Below are 23,726 nucleotides of genomic sequence, written 5' to 3'. Positions count from 1 at the left end.
CTTCATAGAAAGCCGTTTGGTTTCTAAGAATATTTGCGGGGAGGCGAACGCCGGACGCAAACCCGCTGCCGTTTGGCGGGTTGATGGCAATCTGCCTACATCAAGCCACAACGTGGAAACCTGCATGGGTCGGAGCAAGCTTCCGATTTGACACTGACAGTCGAGTCGCCAAGTTTGTTTGTCGCTGCTAGGATCATCGGGCAGATGGACAGTCGTATGCACGCTTTTCTCGCTCTTAACCTTATGCACCTTGTTCAATGACAGACAGACCATCATCGCCAATCGACTCTGCCCTTACCATTGCAGAAACGACTTTGGAGCTGTCTCAAAGAAGTTGGACACTGAACACACGGGAGAGGAGGGCCGGAGAGGCCGCGGGTTCGGCAGCGGCTGCAAGTCTCCGTCCCACGCAATCTCAGGCAACATGAACCGACTGCGCACACAATTCAGCGGTCGGGGATACCAAATTCGCCGCAAATTTGAAAATTTTTGGTCACGAAAGATGTTTTCACAATCCGCCGTCAAAAATAGACCAACAGCCCTCCCATCAGCCATCGTTCCACGTCTCCAAGCTCAACACCATCCCAGAGGTTTGGGTTCACCATCGTAGATACAACAGCTGCCGTACCCAGAATCTTGCAGCATTTGAAAAGCGACAGGCTTTGCGCTTTGCCGCAGGGCGAGTACCGTACAACACGAAAAGCGTCCCCTGCAGAACGTGTGTACCTGCATGGGGCCAGCTGCATGCATGCTGCCGGTACACTATCGCAGCCAAACATCGTCGGCTTCCCATTGGCATTTTGGCCAATGCACCTGACGCGGTCACGGAATGATTCATTCTGCTCTCATTGTGCTTATTAAGGGGAGCATGGCTCGTGTTGCCTCACCTCAGCCCGGAGCGATGCGTAATGCAGCTAGGCTACTGGGAGATCCCGCAAGATTGACAGTCTGCGGCGAGATGCACACCGACTATGCGGAGATGCAATTACGCCTGGCAGAAATGCCTGGTGGCATAGATTAGCGGAGAAGCCACGCCATCAACCTGACGGAGATATTCTCGTCGACCAAGATTGCAGGTTTGCGCTCCGTCTTGTCTCCTCCGAGTCGGATGATCCGTCTCACACCCGTCGGTGTTTGTCTTCGCTTGACTCTCGGAATTTAGGACGGGACTCGGGTCTGTCCCTCGACGCAGAAGGTCTGACCGGACGAACTTTGAGCTCTGTTTTCCATGCGACCGTATTGCGCCGCCTCATGGTTGAGGGCGATCGAACGCAACGTGTCGTGCGCCAGTGGGCGCTGGCAGGGTGGATGTGGCTTCGTACCCCGTCACGGGAAAATTCAGCTCAAGTTGATGTCGACGCGGGCTGCTCACATTGTGGGTGAGAGGCTACAAACAGGCAGCCGAGACACAGCAAGGGACTACGTGCGAGAAAGGACCCTCGCCAAGGCTTGCCGGACATGGGTTACACAGCAGCATTGGATGTTGCAGGGCCACATTGCGATACCGTCTCTCGAAATTGAATTTGATTGTTTATCCCCAGCCACTTTAATTCATCTCTTCATGGTCTGACCGGGATGCTAGTCTAGCAAGCTACGTTGACGGGAAAAACTAAGCCTTGCAAACCGATCGACCCGTTCGTGATCGGTTCTAGCACCCATGGTCATTGATGCAGTCGCATCCGAGGCCCTTGCATGTCATCGTCAAATCATTCCGCTACGTCCCAAGTAATCTCCCCACTTAGAGTACCGCCTTAAGGGCCTTGAAAGCATCGTCGCGGGTGCCAGAAAATCTCGACTCGGCAGTCTTCCAGTTGATGACGTTCCAGATGTTGTCGACGTAGGCCGCCTTGCCATTGAGGTACTACGCATCCACCCCAGTCAGTGATTCCGTTTGACACGATCAAAAAAAGAAGCATTCACAAACCTGAAGGTAGTACGCGTGCTCCCACATGTCGATGCCGAAGATGGGCACGCCCTTGGTGACGGGGTCCTGGTCCTTGGTTGTGATGATGCTGAGACCTGTCGTATCGTCCTTGACGAGCCAACCCCAGCCGCTGCCGGTGATGCCCAACAGCGCAGCGTTGAATGATTGCTTGAACTTGTCGAGGCCGCCCCAGACGCGGTCGATCTCGGCGACCAGGCTGGGTGCGGAGTCGGGAGAAGCATCCGGGCTACAGGCGGGGGAGAGGTTCTCCCAGAAGAGGGAGTGGTTGATGTGGCCTCCGCCGTGGAAGTTGAGTGCCGCCAAAACGGCGATGCGGCTTTGGAGAGGGTTGGCGTTGTATGTTTCGATAGCTTTGTTCAGGTTTGTGACGTAGGTCTGGTGGTGCTTGCTGTGGTGAAGCTCCATGATTTGGGCCGAGATGTGAGGTTCCAACGCCTTCGGGAGGGGTTAGTCGGAGTTCCTGGTGCCGAAGCAGGGGTGATACGTACATCGTAGGCGTAGGGGAGCTTGGGAAGCGTGTACTGTGAGCTGGCCATTGTGAATCTCGTGTCACTTGGACGTGTCTTAGTTAGGTCGGGTCTGCGTGAGGTGATTTCGTAGTCAGAAGTTGAGGATGAGAAGAACAGATGATGGAGGGGTAAGCTGCTGGCCTTGAGAAGGAAGAGAAGAAATCCCTCTGGGGCAAGGAGGGGTACTGAGCACATTTCATCATCTCGGCAATGATGGGGATATATCCTCCGTCGAATCCGATGATGTGACGGACACCTTGATGGCCGAGAGCTGTCATTAGACTTAGACCAGTCTCAACCACTCAACGGTGTGCATGGATCGGGGTCATGGAAATGGTGGGGACATTGTCCAGCTTTTTGAAACAAAACATCAATCGCGATACATCTTGTGATGCGATTCCTTCACGGTTCAGCTGTTATGGATGAGATTTGGTCATCTGGCGATCGTGTACAATGCGCGCGGGCATTACCTGATCAATATTGCTCTAACTTGCTCATCCAGATTCCCTGTTCTGGAGCTGATGGATGATTGTGATTGGCTACGCTATTGTTCGTTGATGTGTGGAGAAGCCCCGGGCCGGTCCCGTTCGCGCTCGTTTTGGGATGACAGGGGTTGTGAAAGGTATGAGGACCTTGAGGGAGTTTGAGCTGGTCTAGATGTTGCTGAAATACTGACTATTCCAGCCTCTTGAAAATTGTCCCTTCTGTTTCTTCCCTATACTGAATTACACCAAGAAATTCCTAACCGTACTTCCCAAGGCACTTTTTTCACCCAACCCAAATCTCAACATGTGCGGCCCGGATACTTGCACTAAGCCTCGAGGTGGCGCGCTCGCCGTCCTCAATCAACCATTCTGCCAGCCAAGTCCGCCAACATCACTTTGCAGACTACGAGGCGACCTATCCTTTCACACGCCGGGCAAGCCAAGCAGTCTCTTTGCCACACATGCGAGGATTACCAGCGGAGGGGACCATGACTTGCCCACGTTGTCGGACGTTGTCGTCGTCATTCAGTAAGCTGCAACATCCAAACGCAAGAAGACTAAGGGCACATCTAACGTGTTATATCTACAATAGCAAATCTGGCGATCTGTCGAAAAGACCCGAAGACTGTGGCCTCTTCCACCAACTGGCTTTTTCCAATGCATCCGTACTCGAAGACGGCTCGACTTTGGAGCTTGCCCTCAATGAGCCGATCTCCTTACAAGTTGGAGATGATGGGATCATCGGACGACGAGTCTCGGTGTTTCCGAAGGCCGAAATGGAGAACGCAGTGGCAGAGGGGATTGTCGGCTTCAATTTTGTGAATTCTTTGTGATTATTGGCGGTGCTTTTATGTTGGCATTGCGAGGAGTTTGGGATAATTCAGGTTTTGGGATATGGTTTTCACGGAATTGGGAAATGCTGGATCATTGAAGAGGAAACACGACCACCAAACTGAAATACATGAATAATAAAATCTCCAGGGAAATCTTACCATACCATGTAAACATTCCGGACTTTCTTGGCCGCCAGCAAGCGAACCGGAGCGGACATCAACTAGCTCCGCTCCGTAGTGGTGTGAACATTCGGCCACGGAAACGGACGGCACGTGTGGGATACGGCGGCCGAGAGTACCGACACCATCATCTCATTGCCATTGTTTTGGCATTCACTCGTGGTATCTGCATTTTGAGAGGCTTGTTTGCAATTGATTCGGCTGATCCGGCTCTGTGGTTTGCATGCAGCGGGTGGTTGTTGACGTATAAAGACAGGAGTCCAGACCGCATCGTAGCAGGATTGATCATCATCTTGGAGTGCCGCTTTGGTTTTGTTACCAGGAACTCTACATACTATTCCTCAATCAATTCAATTCATTCAAACGTGAACATGGGTGTGATAGCAGTTGCTGGTGGTACAGGTGGCATGGGTCAAGCCATTGTCGAACAACTGCAGCTTACCAAGAGGTATCCGTTCATTATTCTGAGTAGAAAGGTAATTGAAAAGATCCAGATATTGGCTCGGGAACGTCACTAATACCTATCAAGAACAACGAATCATCATTCCATCCACCTCTAGTCCAGGTTGACTACGAGGACGTGGAATCTTTGGTCAAAGTCCTGGACTCGCACAACATCGAGACAATCGTCAGCGCCATCTCCATGCACTCCGAGCCCTCGTTCAAGTCGCAGCTCAACTTGATTGATGCGGCAGAAGCGTCAAAGACGACCCGACGCTTTATACCCAGCGAATTCGGGGTTCTCAATAGACCTGAGTATGGACTGAGGTACTGTTTCCGAGTGTGCTCCTTGAAGCTGACGTATTGCTGGAAGAGATGGCAGAGATGAAACCTTTCCGACACCGTGGATCAAGACTGCCGAAAGGTTGAAGAGCTCTAGGTTGCAGTACACCCGCTTTGTGAATGGCTATCTCATGGACTACTGGGGTATGCCTCATTTTCCCAGTCACATGTCGCCAGGCCTTTGGTCCATCGACGTCTGCAATCGACGGGCTGTCATTGCTGGCTCTGGTAACGATATCATCAGCCTGACCCATTCAAACGATGTGGCACGTTTCATTGTTCGTTCGCTCGAATCCGAGGACTGGCCCGAGTACAGCATCGTTGTCGGTTCCGATGTGACTTTGAATGAGGCTTTGGCCAAGATCCAAAATGTTCGAGGTTGGCAAAATTTTGCAATAATACCAAGCATATGGCACGTATATGGGAGCTAACTTACTGCGCTAGGGGGCATCTTTGATGTAACATACGACAGCGAGGAAAAATTGAGAAACAATGACGCCACTCTTTTGGAGGAGTTAGAAGGAGATGCGGCGCTGCGGATGAAGCAAATGACATCCTTTTTCGGGCGACTTATCATCTGTCACCGAATGGAGATGCCGAAAGAGAGGCGAATGAATGACAGGTATCCGGACATACATCCAGTAAGTATCGAAGAGATGATAGATAAAGCTTGGATGGGACGGTAAATTAGTCACCGCAATACTTAACACTTTTGAGGGCAGAGTCTCACGATGTATTGTTAAACAACTGACATGGTTGAATGGAAATATTCCAGCCAGCTTTGTGCTCAATCAACCCAGACGTTGACTCCTGCATTGATAAGCCCGTAGATTATTTCCCATTGCGTCTTGCATTTTCCTCCTTCGTATTCGTCGGCTTCAGCCTCATAAAAATGCCAATCTCTGTATTGGATCATGTCCTCCAGAGTTACATGGCCATCCAATATGAAAGGGCAATTGTCATGAAAGCATGAATACATGGGCTGAAACCTGACTGTTTCGAAACGAGGATAAGACCCATCCGTGAACTCCAAAGTAAAGATTTCGAAGTCTTCTCGAACACCGTGAAAGTCACCATCCAGTCGCAGCTCTTGGAGTGAATGAGGGAGACCTCTTAGGGCGAACCCAGGTTTGCAAATGTTGCAGTGAATTTCGAGAACTTCGAGTGCGTTGAAGGCACTGAATGAAATTTCCAAGTCTTTTCCCTCCCGAGGGAATGATACAAGGGCGAGTCTTCTCAAGGTGTCCTTGTGAAATCTCTCAAGTGTTCGGACGATTGGGGCTGGACCATTATTCTCTGTCGGCTTGATCCGTACATGGTGCAGCTTTTGGCACGATCGCAAAATATCGACGAGTGCCGCCGTCGATACATAATAATAGTAAGTCCCGCCGCTGAATTCATTTTCTTCCAGAACCAGGGTGGTGACTTCAGACCAATCGATATCAAAGGGATTAGCCGGAAGGTACTCAGCTGAGCGGAAGCCTTGGAGATGAGGCGAAAGATTTATGAGGCGGTACAAATCTCTCGTCGATTCAGTTGTCCGAGTATGCAATGCATGATTGAATTGTGTGAAATGTCGAAGTTCGGGCCGGGGGGGCTGTTCTGGAATACTAGAGCAGAAGCTTTGATTGTATCCCTCGATGTCAACAAGTTCAACACCGCTTGACTTGAGAAGCACCATGCCCGCCAAGAAGCCATTTCTCCAGTCTGCAGAGTACCAAGGCGGAGCCGGCGGTACGTCTAAATGGAGGCTCTTTGCCACATCGGCAAGGAAGTTGGCTTCTTGATCACTGCAATCAAATTTCTGGCAAAGGAGACCATCCCAGTCAATACGCACCCATCGAACACAGCTGCCCGAGTATGGGTCGTTGACGAAGTGTCTGAGCAAGGCGACGAGTTTCCGGCTGCTTTGTGACCCAAGATTGACTTCCGCGTAGAGATATGGCTTGACGGCGTGGTTGAGGCGGCGGCAGGTCCGTGAGATAAGGGTAAGAGTGTGGATGCCGGCGCGGTTCTGTCCGAACTCTGCGCTCTCACCGCCATCGGGAGTTCTCGTGTCCGTGGAAAAGTGGGAGAATATGAGATGGTGCAGCTCGCCAGGCAAATTGACCAATGACGCCATGCCGATTGTCACGCTTGGTACTGCAACAGAAAAGAAGGACAGACGAAATAAAGTGAAGATTCCAAGCAAAAGCTTTCCGTCAATGGGTTGGTGACACTTCGGCCGAACAGCATCATCATGAACGCGGTAAGCGAGATGAGATCCCTGCGCCCCAGGTTCATGCAGTGGAGTCCGTCATCGTCACGTGGAGATCTACACCTGCCCCGATAAGGAGCATGCTCTCAATAGGTGCATTTTCCCGTCAAATCAGATCCATCAACATTAATGATTTGTTCATTTCCAGGCCTCACGCCGTCCAGATGCATCGTGACTTGGACTATTTCCCAATTTTCTAGGTAGCAATGTTACAGAATTTTCTTCATTTGGGATCTCTAAGAGGAAAACGGGTCATCGGCAAAGCTTATGCATGGTCAGCAACCAATCTTCTCATCAACAACGCTCATGGACTTACAAGGTGTTCCCGAAGCCATCATCGCAAACGAGACGACCTTGTACAGGGCTGCACTGGGCACCATCCAAGACAGTGCGACCACCGCTGTTCTCCTTAGCGGGGACAGAATCGGACTTTGCCGGCGTAGGCGCGGCCATAGAGACGGAGACGATGCTCGCGAGGGCGATGAGGATAGCCTGGAACTTCATTTTGGCGTGAGATGGAGAGAGAGGTGTTGATTTTCGGGTTGGCGTGTAGCGATTGGAAAGCGACGCTCGCAAAAGTCTGGCCGGCCAGGATTGTTTTACAAAAATTGACAGATTGAAGTGAATTTCCCGCTCGCAGGTTGTTGACCAGAGATCAACCAGATGCAAACATGACGGGACAGCGGCGCTTTTAAGATTCTCTTGCAGATCAATCGGATCAAGCTTATTAGGGGTCAATTGCAACTCTTGGTAGACATGAGACGAATCAGGAGGCGGAGGTGGCAGTTGAGACGAACACCCCTGTTTCCGGCCTCCTCGGCTTTCGAGACAACCATGCTGTCGTCTCAGAGTCTCCCCACAATCGCGTAAAAATGTTAGATCCAAGGTCAATTCAAACATTTAGCAGTTGGCAATTGCAGGGGGTTTCTTTGCCGAGTTGCTACTTTGGGATTGTGTTTTGGGAAGATTTCGCGACGCGATGAGGTCGCTCCCGCGAGACGCCCATATGCAGGGCTAATTTACCCTCGTTTCGATTTCAACTTACATCTATTCTTCCATGGTATTTCATTCTGTTTCCGAGGTGGACAGCAGTCAACTCAATGTCGTTCATTCATGGCTCGTTGGATTATTCGCACAACCGATCAACACGCTGACAGCCTCCCACCGGGTGTCCGAGACGCATAGATGCCTGAACCAGACCAGGATTATGTCACTGCAACTCTCGTATTACGAGACGTACAGACTTCCCATTGCCTAAAAGCCATGTTGAGCGGGTTCTCCACCACGATCATCCGACGTTGAATATGATGGGCCCTCGGGCCTCCCGCGATCGTGATGCCCTCCTCATATGGTGGAACTGTTTCGCAAATCGATGACCGAAGATAGTATGAATCGGATGTCAACGCACTCTTTGTTCCCTATCTATATGCCACCAATTCGGATCACAGGTTCTTATCCGCAATCATGAACAGACCATCACAAGTCGGGGCCTACACTGCCTCCAATCCCTTCGCGTCCGACTCCTGCCAAGGAAACCTCTGCTCGATGGACCGGATCAATTGTTCATGTCGGGGCGATCTAGGCTTAATCGTCGCTTCGTATGGGGCTACGTGGCTAATTGCTCCTGGCAACGGCTTAAAATCCGGTTCGTACTCTTTACCGTTGGCAACCGGTTTGCCAATGTCGAACACGGCCAGCGACTGGGCAAAGTTGAGGTAGAGCGAGTTATCGGCAAGAATCTTGCCAGGGCAGATGCGGCGACCGAACCCAAACACGTATCTACGCGGATCAGTCTCTGGTTGGGCTCCCAGGAACCTTTCGGGTCGAAACTCGGAGGGGTTCTTGTAGAGTTCTGGGTTGTGCATGAACCACCTGGTCGTACATCGCGTCAATAAAGTATCCCGAATGGCTGGAACGAAACCAATTGGTTATTTGAGTCCAGAAACTCACCAGATATTGCAGAGTACGAGGGAACCCTTAGGAAATCTGTAGCCGGAGTAGGTAGCCTCCTCAGAGCTCATGTGAAGGAGGCCCATCGGGGCAATTGTATGCCAGCGTAGAACTTCCTTAATAAGTGCTTCAAGGTATGGCAAGTTGTCACGATCGCTGACAGTAGGCAAGCGTCCACTTCCAATTACTCGGTCGATTTCTTCCTGCGCCTTCTTTTGTGCCTCGGGAAACTTGGCCATGGCGAGGAAAAACGCATTTACCGATGCCACGGACTGATATTAATTAGCTTAAGTTCATAACCACCTCGGTAAAGGTTGCGCTGAGGCGGGGAAGTATCTTACTGTGTCAGCGGCGCCACTGAAAATCGATCCCGCGGTCCACATGTTGTTGTGTACGTCCTCTGGGGTGTCCTCGCTGGTAGCCATTGCCTTGGCGAGGTACGAGACGTTTTCTCTGCCTTCGGCAATTTGAGTTTCAACGAACTTGTAAGGTCTCTCAACTGCATCGTGAAACTCGGCCCGGTATTGCTTGGCCTGCCTTTTCCATTCAGTACCGGGGAACCAGTCAGGGAGATATTTCACTATGGGTTTTCGGTGGGTTAGATTATGACTATAACACAAGACATCATATAATCTTTAATCAACTTACATATCGGGAAGAAGTCAACTAAGTAACGTCCAATAACGGCTGACCGTGCGAAGTCGTCCATCACCTTATTCATCTTGCTGAGGAGGGGGTCCTTCTTGAACTGGTCGGCATTATAGCCATAGGCAATTTTCAGCGCCACAGTGCCAGCCTCCCTAACATAAGTTCAAGCATATCAGCGGTCGTGTCCAGGGCATGAATACGAGTTTGACCTACTTGTGGATGTGTTCTTTCAGATTTCCCGGTTTGTCAAGAACGTGCAGCAGGAAGTGACCGACCTCGGCTTCCTGAAGGTCATCAAATTGCGCCGCTGTTGTTTTAGTTCCGATTATGCGAGCAAAGACTTTGCGATGGAGGCGGAAGATGTCGTTGTAAGGTATGCCGCCCGTCGCTTTGTCCCAACCAACCCTTGAATGCTGTTAGATGCGATTCGATATCGGAAGACCGAAGGATTTCGAGGATTGCCAAGGCCTACAATTCACCAATAAATGTCAAGCTTGGTCTCGATGAGAACTCGGCGGACTTCTTCTCCAAGATATCCAGGGCAACCTGAGGATCATTGATCACGATAAACGGTTTTCCAATGACCCTAAGGGCGGTGATGGGACCTTTTTGAGTTCCGATGGTGGTTAGGCAGAGTGTTTTCTTGTTGCAGTGTTCAAGCTCACCATATTTATCCTTGAACTTTGCATATTGAGGGGCTGCAAATGTGTCCTTTTTGGGAAGGTCGAACATATTTTGGATGATGGGATAGCCTCGGGGGCCGGGTGGCAAAGGCAAGCTTTGGGCATTCTTTCTCGCTTGAATGATCTTGTCTATAATAAAAACAGCAACCAGGGCGGCGACAAAGCCGATGATGAGTGTTGCGTCCTTCATCTTTGCGATGTGCAAGACTTCCTCACGTATAGGCCCGAAGGGACTTTGGGGCTGACCGAAGGGATGCTGTCCTTTTTATATCGAGAATCAGCTATCGCGTCAACGAGGACCGCCAATCTCCTCATCGGGGAAGGTCAACGATCGGACTCTACGCCAATGAGAGGAGAATCCACTGGTATTATGGTGGCATATTTAGCGCACAATCATTGGTTTCCGGGGTATTGAACCAGCAAAACTCGCTTGGCAGCCTGCAGTCAGCTTACCGTTAGGCATGCGCGTGTCTCCAAACCCCTGGTCCCAAGAGCGCGGTCACTCACGCAGTGCGCCGGAAACGCGCCGAAGTCCCATAAACTTGCCGAAAATCACCAAAGAGACCGCTTCTGAGGAAAGATACCAAGGTTCAGAAGGGGATAAATTTTCGAGCGGACCAATCAAGATCATCTGATATCAGATCTATCGTTGTCTTTGCAGGATTTAGGCGAGACGCTCGCTAGGCTTTGGATCCACTTCACATCCCTTGACGTACACCCGATTGAGCAGCGTGGCCTGGCATTCGTGAACCCATCACAAGCTAGAGACTGCCAAAGTCTTGATGTCTTGGTAAAATTCCATGCAACGTTGATTGGAAACTAGAAAAGGCTGGATATTCAAAAAGATAGCAGCCCGAGAACCGCAAGCCGGAGGCCGAAACCGACCCGGCCCCACCCCGACCGCAGTGCTGGAGGTTTCGCCCAGTGCCTATCTGCCTCTTGCTGCATGCTTTTTTTTGTTCATCACTCAATATTGACATGCGTTCAGCATAAGAATTGGGCAATATTATCACGAGGAGTTTTCAGGGATTTCTCCACGCAGCGCGGAACGCGTAGATTTGAGCCTAAAGGTATGATTAGAATCGTCGTTATGTCGCGGATATCGTTCACTCACGTTCTCGACGTCCCAAACACCAGAAGTCGCATAGACATCTTTCCTCAGGTCCTCGCGCACCTGTTCAATTGAGTTGCCAACAACAACGACGTGACTGCCAACGAAAGACATATCATCCGAATTGTCGCTCTTGGGAACACTGTCCAAAAGGGCACCTGATCGAGCTATAAGTCGAATGCCACGCAAATATGGATTATTTAGTAGGGAGGATATTCATACCGCCTGTTTTCCAGACTCCACTCTCCATCAAAGGCATGGCGTTAGCGAAGTGCTGGCTAGCAATGGCAGAATTAGCTGATGCACCCCAGAGTCAGTAATAGTGCCGACAGATACTCACGACCGGACCTCGATGCGTTTCTCACGAGTTCCTGGCTTGTCTGGGATGATGCAAAGGAATTCGTATTTTCCTTCGGGAACAGAAACGCGGTAAAGAGTTTGTTGCGACATGTTGGTGCTTGGGGTGAATGATGGATGCTGGAGACTTCGTAGTGGTTGCTGCTGAGTTTAAAATCGGTCGAGATGGTGATGCTATGGCCGACCTTTTATTTACGAATCAAACTGACCATGAACTGATGACAGCAAAACCGAATCACGGTGCAGCCACATTCTTGGCTTGAAGTGGCGTTGACATTGCGCCCAAGTGAAGGGGCCGATCCTCGGCCCCGCAGCAAGGGCGTCAAGGGCGTGTCTTGACCGCGCTATCAGATGCGCTGCATCGGAATTACCATCCGAAGTCGACCCCGCCTCAAGAAACGAGTATCATCTGTTTGCAGCTTTAGCGCCAGCAATTAGTCCCGATACCCCGGTTTCTGATCATGCGTGCCAATGCAATTGTTCAGGAAGGCAAGTCCTTCGCCGCCAAGGAAGTCGACCTGCCCCTCCTCCAGGAACATCAGGTTTATGTTCGGGTCAACCATGCGGCCTTCAACCCCACAGACCGTACGCGACACCCATAATGTCTTCAAACCCCCGCACACTGACTGGCAGCAGGGCTGGCTCTCGATGTCAATGCATTTGGTGACGGCGCTGTCTTGGGCTGCGACTTTGCCGGAGAGGTGGTGGAAGCTCATCCCAGCGTGACCAAGTTCGCCAAGGGCAGTAGAATCGCCGGCTTCATCTGGGGCGGTATGTGCATGTCCCGGTGTGAGCCGACATGAACTCCATTTGACCATTTCTGATGCTTTTGTAGGAGAGATTCCTGGCCTCGGGGCTTACTCGTGAGTTCCTCTCCTCGCGCCCAGCAGAGCTCAGGCGAATGAAGGCTGAATCTTCTCTTCTCAGCACGCATACTATCGCGGATGAAAGACTATCGTTTCAAGTTCCAGAAGATATCAGCGCCGCGGAGGCAAGCACAGTTCCTCTTGCGGCTAACACAGCTTGGCTGGCGCTGTTCTCCTCGGACTGCCTTGGCCTTCCGCGAAACTCTTCGAATGAAGACCCGATTCTTATCTGTGGTGGAAGTTGTGAGCATCCATATCTCCAAGGACATCGCGAAGAGGACTGACATCGTCAAAGCTGTTGTTGGTTACTTTGCCATACAGCTTGCCAATCTACACGGCTATATGGTTATCACCACATGTAGCCCTCGTAACTTTAACAGGGTCAAAGCAGCCGGTGCTACCCACGTAATTGACTATAACGACGAGCAAGCAATCGCACGTATTCGAGAAGCTGTACCGAACCTGGAACATGTGTTCGACACGATTGGCAATGCCACGTCCTCGGCCACTGCATCAAACGCGCTCAAAGACTCTACTGGCCGCCTATGCACCGTTCGTCCAGGCAAAGCCAACACGGAGAACGTGCCGTCGACAGTTGAAGTCTCCGACGTTTTCGTCTTCACAGCCTTCCCAACCGCGCATACCTATCGCGAAAAGGCACACTGGCCGGTACGTCAACCTCGTGTGTCTCATAGGATAGGTAGAGACAGGCTAGAATCATGACATTGTTTGCTAATGAGACTTGTTTTAGGTCAACATCCCAAATCACGAACTGAGCATAGACCTTCATGATCAGCTTCCCAAGCTTCTTGATGAGGGAGATTTGAGACCTCCGAGTAAGAACATACTTGGTAGCCTCAGTCCCAATACAATCGCACAGGCCATGGACCTCAATAGAGACGGAAAGGTATCTGCGGAGAAGATTGTCTTCAAAGTTGACTATTGAGTAAATACATACGCCCTGGTTATTCACCAGATGTGAACCTCGCATTGAGGACCCTTTCAGCAAAGAATAAGATACAATATTTGAAAGTATTTTGACTCAGTATATATCCATGAATTTGTGATATGGCATTGTGCGTCCTCACATTCATGTTTCAGGCCTGTAAACCTACTGATGCAGTTCGCCTGTGTGTAAGGTACTTCCAACATGTTGCTTGAGGTCCCAGCCTTCACTAACACTATAGCTGCTGTAAAACAAGAGCGTCTGCAGCAATATAGCATGGAAATGGTTGTACTACGTGCGCAGAAGCTCGTACCCTATTGCAACTTTCACGGTGGTTCAATGCTTAAGCAAGATGTCCCGCTGGCTCTTAGCATCATATACGTACGGCTTACCTGCGCTTCATCCGCAGTGGCCAGTATGTAGTTTAATTCACCACGGCTTCCCTGATTGGCGATTCTATGCTTCCAATGTTTTTCAGTGGGCATTCGCTGAGACATAAAAGCTGTCATGAGTTTTGCAAATTTTCAACGTTTTACACGCACTTCTGTGTCTTGACATCGAAGCCCTCTTCCTGCTTGGCCATGTCTCTGTCTTCCTTCAACGGACTATTTCACATAACTTCACCACATGTCCCCGCCTGGATCTTGTTGGCGATGATAGACATAAACCTTGATGCTGTTCAAGCAGGCCGAGGTGTTCCTCCACGAGAGATACCTGATGTTTTTACCAAAAATGACGGCGGGTGAGGAGACTACATCACTTATTGTTCGAGTTGGCTGATGTGAATTAGCGACACCTTCATCAACACGCTTCGGAATGAACCAAACAACGAGGATGTTGTCTGTGCTTTTTTTGACAATGCATTCATCTGGTTCGCGGCGTAAAATACCGACGAGGTGGTGCTGCCCTACTACCAAGCCTATGGACTTGTACGTGTCGATCTTCAACATCCTTGAGAAGGTATCAAGTCAATAACATGATCTTACATGGGTCAAAGCAAGACTACGTTTACCTCCTTGATTACTTGCGGTTCAAGGCTCTCAGACTCAATGCAATTACTGAAGACGATTGGGATAGTCTGGCAACAAGGCCTTCTGGTCAACCGGCATAGATGATAAAGGAAAGGTGATAAGTGGAAAGTGGAATGATCTGTTCCGTACGGCGTTGATGCTTGAAGTTGCCCTGTTCCAATCGAGTGGGCTCTAAGCGGAGTTGAAAGTAACTCAAAGGGTGCACGGGACCTTTGAACAACGTCGAATGGTTTCAATTCAGAGACGCTCACCCGCACGCGCAATATCCATGGGCAGTGGAAAGTCCGCAGTGGACAAGTGGAGTCGGGCTTTCGTCTCGCTCATCCGCCAACATCATACCGGGATAAGGTCGACTCAGGGGATCTGGTAACGATAATAACCCGCTGGGTTTGCGGATGCGGAGTTTCAGGGGTTGTTGATGCTCTGGTACGGGATGGTTGCGACGGCATAGAATACTCCGCACTCCTCCAGCCGACGTCTTTGCGAAGTATTTCCACTGCAGCGGAAGTTCCATTCTGAAATGAGGGAGAGCCAATCATTTTCAACCCAAACTGCAATAAGTAAGGCGTGGTCGGAGCCAGATCCTTGGGCTGCTTACGCGCTGCGTAAGCCCTACGAAAGACCCTTTCTGCGACAATAGTGGTGTCTATCACTGCCAAATCCAATTGGACTATGCCCTGTTTCATTCACATGGGGTCGACCCTTCTACAGAACCATGCTTCTGTGGCAGAGATGGCGCTGTGCTAGTCTTTCAAACTGGCAGAGGCAGTGTGGCAGCCTAACGTGCGGGCAACATCCGTCTGAGTGGCTTGAAGGATCCACGTCCACCAATGGCTGGAGGCCAAGAAGTCGCCGACACCTGGGGGAAAATGTCTCCGAGCCCTATGTCAGATAGCTATCTGGATTGGGAAATGACCTTGTATCGCCATGGCGGAAAGACGTCAGATAGCTACAGAGAGCTTCTGGATAAAGGGAGTCAATGTCCCAGTCCAGGAGGCGGTTGTGCACCTGCATTATGGTATTTTCGTCTATTTGCCCGATTTGGATACTCGAAGTGTCGTACACGCTTATCCGAGGAGTCTGTGTCTGATTTGAGCTGCTTGGAGATCCTCACTGTCGTCTAATAAGATGGATTCGTCTCAGTCACATTCCACGGTTGGGAGCCATGTTGCTGTGATTGGCACTGGCATGATCGGATTGGTTGCGATGAAGAACCTCATCGAGCAAGGTCTGCAAGTCACCGCGATCGAACAAAACGAATTCATCGGCGGAAACTGGCATCTCAGTCCCAGGAAGGGACAGACCACTGCGCTTCCCTGGACATCATTCAATACTTCCAAGCAAACGGTAAGGATTGCCTTCCACGATTTCTGTCTTCCCGCGGTCGGCACCAACTTACGAGGTCATCAGTGCCACTACACAGACTTTCCTTTCCCAAAGGGTAAGTTTTCTTGGGTCCCGTCAAAATTCTATTGCGTTTGTACTGATTATTATAACATTCAGATGTTCCTACTCATCCACCTGCCAAGGACGTCGAGCGCTACCTCGAAGCGTATGCGGACAACTTTGATCTGAAGCGCCATGTGCAATTCTCGACGAAGGTCACCAAGATCGAGCGCGATGATGATGCCAACAAATGGACGATTTATACTCGCAGCACCAAGTCAGATACTGAGAACGCAGCCGAAGAACAACAGATATTTGATCGCATAGTCATCGCGACCGGTATTCTCAATGTGCCTGTCAACGTCAATATCAAGGGAATCGACAAATTCGAAGGAGAGGCGGTGCATTCGAGGGATTTCAAGGAGCCCAATCGCTACGAAGGTAAAAATGTTTTGATTATGGGCGTCGGAGCCACTGGTGTCGATACACAGTCATTCTTAAAGAAGGCCAACGCGAAGTCAATTTACCTCAGCCACCGTGGCCAATATTACTTGGTATGCATCAACATCCATGCTCTAATTTTCGATTTCGTCAAACGCTGACATCGCTTCAAACAGCTACCTCGGATGATGAATGGGAAGGCTTTCGACCATACGATGTCTCTGCGAGCAATGACAATCATTCGAACCCTTGGCGATTGGTGGCCCAGGGGTTGCGCAATGCTGTTCTCAAAAGCGATGGTCAGCGCCCGTAGGAAAGCATTTCCTTGGCTTGACAAGCACCCGTCATTCATGTCCCCTCGTAAATTGGATGGAGTCGAGCATCGCATCCCTACGTTTTCCAACGACCTGGCGGATAACCTTCGGGATGGCTCAGTGAAGGCGGTTACGGGAGTCAAGGAGATCACAGGACCCAAGTCTGTCACCCTGACTGACGGTACCGTGCTTGACGATATCGATGCCATCGTAGTCTGTTCCGGATACCACTACGATTTCTCCCTCATCAAAGGCGCCGGAAACCCCACCGACCCCAAGAAGGCCCCCGACAACTACAAGCGGATCAATGCGGCCAAGTACAAGGACCCTCACGACACCCTACCCCGTCTTTATCGCGGATTCATCTCTGAGCAATACCCGGAGTCTCTCGCCGTGCTCGGGCATTTTCTCATCATGGGCCCCCCATTCGTGGTCTACGATCTTGCAACGATGGCACTGAGCAGTCTCTGGTCCGGTCAAGCGCCGATCCCCGACCAGAAGGAGATGGCGCGAGACATCAATGCCCACTACGACATGGTTGTGGAGACTCTCGGGCGCGGGCCGGTGCCGCACATGGGTGCCCGGATGTTCGGCAGTGACACCTTCATCTGGTTGAACAAAATTGCCGGTACCGGGGTGACTGATCGCCTGCTATGCTTCAGCCTTGACGCATGGAAGCTCTGGTGGAATGATCGAAAGTTCTACAACTTGCTTACGGATGGGGTCAATTCGCCGCCGTTGCTCCGTCTGTTTGACACCGGGAGGGGCCGGAAGACTTGGCCCGGCGCCAAAGAGGCCATCATAGCGAACAACGAAGACGTGAAGCAGCTTGGCGAGAAATGGAAACAAGAGCAAGACAAGAAGACAAAATAGTCGTGAGCAATGGCATTAATGACATGCCTCTGATAGCGTTTGTATTGACTCTAGCGATTTCTCTCATCAGTGTGTGTCAGCATTTCAGACTAGTCGCTTATTTAACATGAAGTTTTGTCATGAGTGTGCCGAATCATATGTGTGCGAGTCCTTTTCAGACGAACATAGCCAATTACTTGCCGTTTTCCAATGAGACCCAGGTCATCACATCGCACATGAGTGGTTAGACTCCGCGTCATCTAATGATCGGTCGGCCTCTGTCCGCTCGGCAACAATTTCCCCACCTTCTCCGCGGCACGACATCAAGGAACCGAATAACGCCATCGCCGGTAAACATTCGTAATCGGCGGCACCACTCCGACTCAATTTCCTCATGGTTTAAAAGGAATAATCTGAGTCAATTGAAAATCGCTAGTGGCAAAGGCTCTTACTATCTCGGGATCTCGCACCAGCTAACGTCACAGATTGTGCAACATGGCTACTGTTACCATCGCCCGCCCGGTCCAGCCGGACATCCAGTACGCCCCGGACCGAGTGAAGTGGCAGGCCCGTGTGGCGAGCCGGGTCCAAGATCCCGATCTCCCGAAAGCCCTGCCGGAGGGCCTGCCTGCACAATTCAAGAGTGACTTGGTGTGGGAAGGTTCAACCCTGGCCTACGACTATGACTGGACCTATGTGCTTAGTACCGAGCAACTGGACGAGCTGGATGCAGCCCTAGCTCATTTCAAATGTAGGGAACTAGCTTTCCTCATTGACTGATTGCATGGCTGATATGGACTTAGCCTTGGGATTAGCTCTTGGCCACATCAACCAGGAGACGTTCCCATTGCCGAAGCTCCACCCTGAGCTCCGGAAGCTTTCTCACGAGCTGCACAACGGGCACGGATTCTTTGTGATTCGGGGTCTGCGGGTCGACGAACATACAAGAGAAGAAAACATCATTACCTACGCCGGTCTTTCTTCTCACATCGCACCCCAGCGTGGTCGTCAAGATAGGCAGTATGATGGCAAGCCGGCCGACGTCGTGCTTACCCACATCAAGGATCTGACTCTCACGAAAGAGAAGGGTCAGATCGGCAGCCCCGCATACACAGCAGACAAGCAGGTATTCCACACGGATGCGGGCGACATCGTCTCCCTTTTTGCGCTTTCAACCGCTGCCGAGGGCGGCACTAGCAAATTGGCGAGTATTGCCCGCGTTTACAACGAGATCGCCAAGACGCGTCCTGATCTGATCCATACGCTTACTCAAGACTGGCAATTCGAAGTGTGAGTTTAGCCGTGCCCTTCATCTGGACTTGGTCTGTTCATAGCCAGATGGCTCCATGAAAATCATACCCATGGGTATCCGTCATTACCCATTACCCATTACCCATTACCCATTACCCATTACCCATTACCCATTACCCATTACCCATGGATATCCAGAACCATACCCATATCTTACTCAACCACAATTTATGCCCAACCCCTCGCATACTGCGTTCCTCTTACTACCTATGGAACACCTAGTTACTGATCATTATGACCGTCCAGCTTCGGAACGCCCCAAAAGTCGTTCACATCTCGGCCACTTGTCCACTATCAACCTGCCACAGAAACCACTCCTGAACGGCTGGCTGTACAGTACGCGCGTCGTTATTTCGTCGGCTACGGCGCACTTCCAAGAAGTGTAGAAATCCCTCCCATCAGCGAAGCACAGGCCGAGGCGCTTGACACGCTACACTTCCTCGGAGAAAAGTTCGCTGTCTCTTTAGACTTCCAGAAGGGTGATATCCAGTACGCCAACAATATGGGGATTTTCCACGCCCGTGATGGTTTCACCGATACTCAAGGCCAACAGTAAGTGACGAGTCAAGATAGCAAATGCGTCTGGCGAGACTGACGGATTTGTTTGCAGACGCCACTTGTTGAGGCAATGGCTTCGCGATCCTGAATATGCATGGGAGACGCCTGAGCCGTTGAAGGAACGTTGGGGACAGCTTTATGATGGAGTCACACCCGAGGCGCAGGTATTCCCGCTTGAACCGTTCATCCGAAGCGAAGGAAACAAGAGTAAGGGGCGGGAATGATGAGGCGATGTAGAGGATTTGCATGCCATAAATATCAAGAGCATGACTGATCTTGGAATCGGCCGTTTGCTCCTCAATTAAAACCCTAGAACAATTCCCCTGCAGCCAATCAATGAGCACGGGTCGTAAAGAAAATCCTTTTAGGCAGAGAAAACGTGGCAACCTGCCCTGCCCGAATTCTCGGCGTGAGACAGCCCGCCAGCCGAAGACCATTCTTCGGTGCCTCGACAAGGGCCGCCAAGACTTCCAAACACGAGCTATCATCTCTGGTGACAGGGCACCGAAGACGAGAGGTGACACTCATCTTCATGACGGCCATGTGGCCCTATCGGATGGGGGCGATAGCAAGGGTTGGGATAAGGTTACACTTGGATAGTAGCTTATTACAAGCCCCGGCACTGCGACCGGGCGCCCGCATTGTTAGTGTAGCTGCAACGGTCGTCATGATCAGCCAGCATTGCGTGCTTCTTGGCTCTGGCTGATACAGGAAGGTCAGTACCCTCCACCCTCGTGTATCAATCAGAATGTCTGGCATTTGCTGGTCAAAAGGAAGCATTGTGCCATTTGCGCCCCATCTTCACGACTCTGGGCAATTCTGTTGGCACTTGGCATTGAAGTAACGTCCACGGGCTCACGAGTCCAGACCATTCAATCGAGGAACGATGGACGGCTGAGGCTGTGTTTAAAGAGGAAGCGGTGGAACGCAGGAACCTGGTGTATGGTTCACTTGTGGTTCCTTCTCCTCGTCCCCGCAATACGCCATCTTTCGCCTTCGATAACGTGCGATCGGCTCTCTTCCGAAGTTGAGGTCGTCTCAGCCATCCCGCACGCTTAATCAGTGGAGCAGTTCTCCAGTTACATTCAACGTGTACCAAGCTACCGGATCGCAGGTTATGAAAGATGGTGTTCTCCAAGCTCTCTTCAAGGTTTGGGGGTCCAAATGCGACAATACACGAGCGCGGTCCAGTCGACGTCGAGGCTTCCGACTTCGAGCACTCCATCATCAGAGACGGAGATCTCGCCTACACGCTCGCGAAAGGAGGAAATGGATCCAAGCCGGCATACCAGGAGGCTGTCGGGGCACCCGTCGAGAAACACTCCCCTCTCGGATACCATGTTGGTTGGATTACGGTCATTTTTCTGAATATAAATCAGATGATTGGCACTGGTATCTTCTCAACGCGTACGGCTACCTATCACCCCCCAGGAAAACGAGAGCAAGACTAATCTGAACGCCATAGCTGCATCCGTCCTCAATGGCACTGGATCCGTAGGCCTAGCCTTCCTTTACTGGACAATAGGGTTCCTCATGACTCTCGCAGGACTGAGCGTGTATCTCGAGCTGGCCAGCTACTTTCCTAACCGAAGTGGTGCGGAGGTAGTGTACCTGGAGCAAGCTTATCCACGGCCGAAACACTTCTTCCCTATCGCATTTGCGGTGCAGTCCGTTCTTCTTTCGTTCAGTAGCAGTAATGCAATCGGTATGACATCACAGGAATCTCAACGTATCTTCAATTATGTCTGCTAATATGAGACAGTCTTGTCACGATATCTGTGGCGAATTGCAGGGAAGACGCCGTCTGCGTGGGAACTGAAGGGAGTTGCAATCGCTGCATACACCTTTGCCGTCATATGTGTTGTCGCTCACAACAAATACTCCCTTTGGGCAACAAACATTATCGGCGCAATCAAGATCATAACCCTTATCTTCATCTCGATCACTGGACTCGTTGTTCTCGGCGGCCATATCGATCACATTCCCGATCCCAATGCCAACTTCCGCAATTCCTTTGAAGGAACCACGGATAATGGCAACGACCTGGCTACAGCGCTTGTCAACATTATCTTCTCGTACACCGGCTATAGCAACGCTTTCAATGTCGTGAACGAGATTAAGAACCCAATCCCTGTCCTAAAGCGACATGCAACAATCTCAGTGGTGGTTGTGGCTGTGCTTTACATGTTCTGTAACGTCGCCTACTTTGCTGCCGGTACGATGGACCTCATTTACTCATCTTGATTCTGGCTGACGCTGCTCCTTAGTGCCCAAGGCTGAATTCAAAACTGCAAAAGAGATTGCTGCTGCCGTCTTCTTCACCAAGGTGTTCGGAACCGGTCCCGCAGAGCAGGCGCTGAACTTCCTTGTTCTACTCAGTGCTTTCGGTAATCTCTTAGGTGTGCTGATTGGCTCCTCCCGCGTAATCCGTGAGATCGGACGGTATGTACCCCCAATAAAGCCATATTTGGTCAAGATTTAACAGTACCTCAGGCAAGGTGTCCTCCCATGGACCGAGTTCTGGGTGAACACCAAACCCTTCGGAACCCCAATTGGACCGTACTTCTTAAAATGGATCATGACTTTCATCATGATTGCGGCACCTCCAGCTGGAGATGCATTCCAATTTGGTGAGCATCTCTGTTTCCGATGAAAGGCGGCTAGTACTTACAGTTCCGCAGTCATCAGCTTGAAGACATACCCTGACGGTCTTTTCCACTTCGCGATGGCAGTTGGAGTTTACCTAATCCGAGTTCGCCGCAAGCGCGCCGGTCTTAGACGTACTGAGTTCAAATCATGGCACGTGACGGTCATCTTCTTCATCCTCCTCCAGGTTTACATTCTTATCATGCCTTGGTGGCCGCCCAAGGGTGGCCCATACGCAGGCAGCGTCAGCTTCTGGTATGCTACATACTGCGTCGTTGGCATCGCCATGTAAGTCAAATCCTCCAAGTCATTTAGAACTGACATATTGACAATTTCATAGCCTGATAATCTGTTTTCTTTACTACACTGTGTGGATGTGGCTTCTTCCGAAATGGCGCGGATACAGGATCCGACCTGAAATCCTTGACGTTACGGACAATGGTGCCAATACGCATCGCCTTGTTCAAGTCCCGCTTTCTGAGTTAGCCCAATGGGATGCCGAACATGATGATGCTGGCAACTTGCGGCGCCGGGCAGTCGTCGGGTCTCAAAGTTCCTCAAAAGGTGATGGTGGGGTTGCAGTCGTTGGAGACCCAGCCACGGGTCAAAAGTACTAGTGCATCTGATTGGAATGGCGCTCAGTGAACGGTGAGCCTGGGGAACGATATTTGATTTAGAATCCAATCTGGGCATTTTCGCGCAACTATTGCAACTATTGAAGATGCTGGCATGGGTGAACTTGTCATAGGAAAACCCCGCACCCATGGTGCAGATACTCAGCCTATCATTGACACAACAACTCTACCAACCAGTATTTAGTGTTTTTCGCTGATGATATGACAATGCGTCTATCTTATGAGATGTGGTTTCGCGACATGTAGAGGAAATGACTTGTGACAACAGCGGCTTAGCGGGGCAGGATTTTGGCCTCACTTGAATCAGTGCTGGTCAGCCAATCACAAATCGAATGATTCCGCCACTCGGACAGGATCTCTATGGCACTCAGATGCAGAGCAAAATTTTGACTGAAGTACGTTGTACATATAAGAGGTTCGTGGTCGCACCTCTAGCTCAATCGGCCGGGTGGAGTGCTCCCGGATTTCGATGTCGGAACATCACCAGTCAGCCAGGAATGGCGTCTCTCACCGATTTGCCTGTGGAGGCTCTCGTCATCATCTTCAATTGTCTCCGACCTCGACAGGAGCCATATGACATTCACATGCGCAAACCTAGCCTGAACGCGCGCGACCTTAGCATCAGGCGTGAACTTCAGAAACAGGCCAACCATCTCGTGAATCTATGCAGCACTTGCAAACTCTTCCGCCTCGTCGCTCAACCGATCGCCTACCAGTCAATTTTCAACTATAATTACATCAACTGGGGACAATCTCTCTCGACGTTCCTCTATCGGTTTGAGAGCTTGACCAAAACCCTGTCCGAGAGACCAGATCTCGCGGCCAACGTCAAGTTTCTGGACATCCATATGCTTGACAGACAGCGCTGCCGCCAAAGCCAATCTATCAAACCTACTAACAAATATACCAAACAATTGAAGCTATTCCCAACTGTCAATTAAACAATTCCTGACCCCTCAGATTTGATATATTGGGTTGATTTGGCTTGGTATATTATAT

General features: G+C 50.7%; 8 protein-coding genes across 8 annotated transcripts; 4 read left to right on the top strand and 4 right to left on the bottom strand.

The window, feature by feature from the left end:
• Positions 1-1,738: 1,738 nt before the first annotated feature.
• Positions 1,739-2,481, bottom strand: SOD2_1 (Superoxide dismutase [Mn], mitochondrial; the record flags this gene model as incomplete). The annotated part of the gene is made up of 3 exons (XM_053183060.1): positions 1,739-1,861; positions 1,925-2,380; positions 2,434-2,481. The coding sequence occupies 3 exons, from the start codon at positions 2,479-2,481 to the stop codon at positions 1,739-1,741; spliced, it is 627 nt and encodes a 208-aa protein (XP_053032964.1).
• Positions 2,482-7,228: 4,747 nt separating this feature from the next.
• Positions 7,229-7,496, bottom strand: COL26b_010354 (uncharacterized protein; the record flags this gene model as incomplete). The annotated part of the gene is made up of 2 exons (XM_053183059.1): positions 7,229-7,256; positions 7,309-7,496. 2 exons carry the CDS (start codon positions 7,494-7,496, stop codon positions 7,229-7,231), a joined length of 216 nt encoding a protein of 71 aa, XP_053032963.1.
• A 986-nt stretch (positions 7,497-8,482) lies between these two features.
• Positions 8,483-10,463, bottom strand: COL26b_010353 (uncharacterized protein; the record flags this gene model as incomplete). Its single annotated transcript, XM_053183058.1, has 7 exons — positions 8,483-8,864; positions 8,943-9,214; positions 9,284-9,479; positions 9,635-9,742; positions 9,804-9,995; positions 10,063-10,195; positions 10,256-10,463. 7 exons carry the CDS (start codon positions 10,461-10,463, stop codon positions 8,483-8,485), a joined length of 1,491 nt encoding a protein of 496 aa, XP_053032962.1.
• An 832-nt stretch (positions 10,464-11,295) lies between these two features.
• Positions 11,296-11,834, bottom strand: COL26b_010352 (uncharacterized protein; the record flags this gene model as incomplete). The annotated part of the gene is made up of 3 exons (XM_053183057.1): positions 11,296-11,337; positions 11,388-11,526; positions 11,725-11,834. 3 exons carry the CDS (start codon positions 11,832-11,834, stop codon positions 11,296-11,298), a joined length of 291 nt encoding a protein of 96 aa, XP_053032961.1.
• A 368-nt stretch (positions 11,835-12,202) lies between these two features.
• On the top strand, positions 12,203-13,553 carry COL26b_010351 (uncharacterized protein; the record flags this gene model as incomplete). Its single annotated transcript, XM_053183056.1, has 4 exons — positions 12,203-12,326; positions 12,378-12,512; positions 12,669-13,276; positions 13,359-13,553. 4 exons carry the CDS (start codon positions 12,203-12,205, stop codon positions 13,551-13,553), a joined length of 1,062 nt encoding a protein of 353 aa, XP_053032960.1.
• A 2,219-nt stretch (positions 13,554-15,772) lies between these two features.
• COL26b_010350 (uncharacterized protein) lies at positions 15,773-17,598 on the top strand (the record flags this gene model as incomplete). The annotated part of the gene is made up of 3 exons (XM_053183055.1): positions 15,773-16,025; positions 16,088-16,524; positions 16,750-17,598. The coding sequence occupies 3 exons, from the start codon at positions 15,773-15,775 to the stop codon at positions 17,596-17,598; spliced, it is 1,539 nt and encodes a 512-aa protein (XP_053032959.1).
• A 474-nt stretch (positions 17,599-18,072) lies between these two features.
• COL26b_010349 (uncharacterized protein) lies at positions 18,073-19,670 on the top strand (the record flags this gene model as incomplete). Its single annotated transcript, XM_053183054.1, has 4 exons — positions 18,073-18,328; positions 18,381-18,867; positions 19,135-19,440; positions 19,499-19,670. The coding sequence occupies 4 exons, from the start codon at positions 18,073-18,075 to the stop codon at positions 19,668-19,670; spliced, it is 1,221 nt and encodes a 406-aa protein (XP_053032958.1).
• A 900-nt stretch (positions 19,671-20,570) lies between these two features.
• On the top strand, positions 20,571-22,384 carry COL26b_010348 (uncharacterized protein; the record flags this gene model as incomplete). Its single annotated transcript, XM_053183053.1, has 6 exons — positions 20,571-20,786; positions 20,878-21,151; positions 21,209-21,661; positions 21,714-21,888; positions 21,940-22,076; positions 22,128-22,384. 6 exons carry the CDS (start codon positions 20,571-20,573, stop codon positions 22,382-22,384), a joined length of 1,512 nt encoding a protein of 503 aa, XP_053032957.1.
• Between the last annotated feature and the right edge of the window lie 1,342 nt (positions 22,385-23,726).

The sequence above is a fragment of the Colletotrichum chrysophilum genome (assembly GCF_026319265.1).
Source record: "Colletotrichum chrysophilum strain AFK26 chromosome Unknown scaffold_110, whole genome shotgun sequence".
In the NCBI taxonomy this organism is placed as follows: Eukaryota; Fungi; Ascomycota; class Sordariomycetes; order Glomerellales; family Glomerellaceae; genus Colletotrichum; species Colletotrichum chrysophilum.
This window is presented reverse-complemented; position numbering and strand designations above follow the sequence as displayed.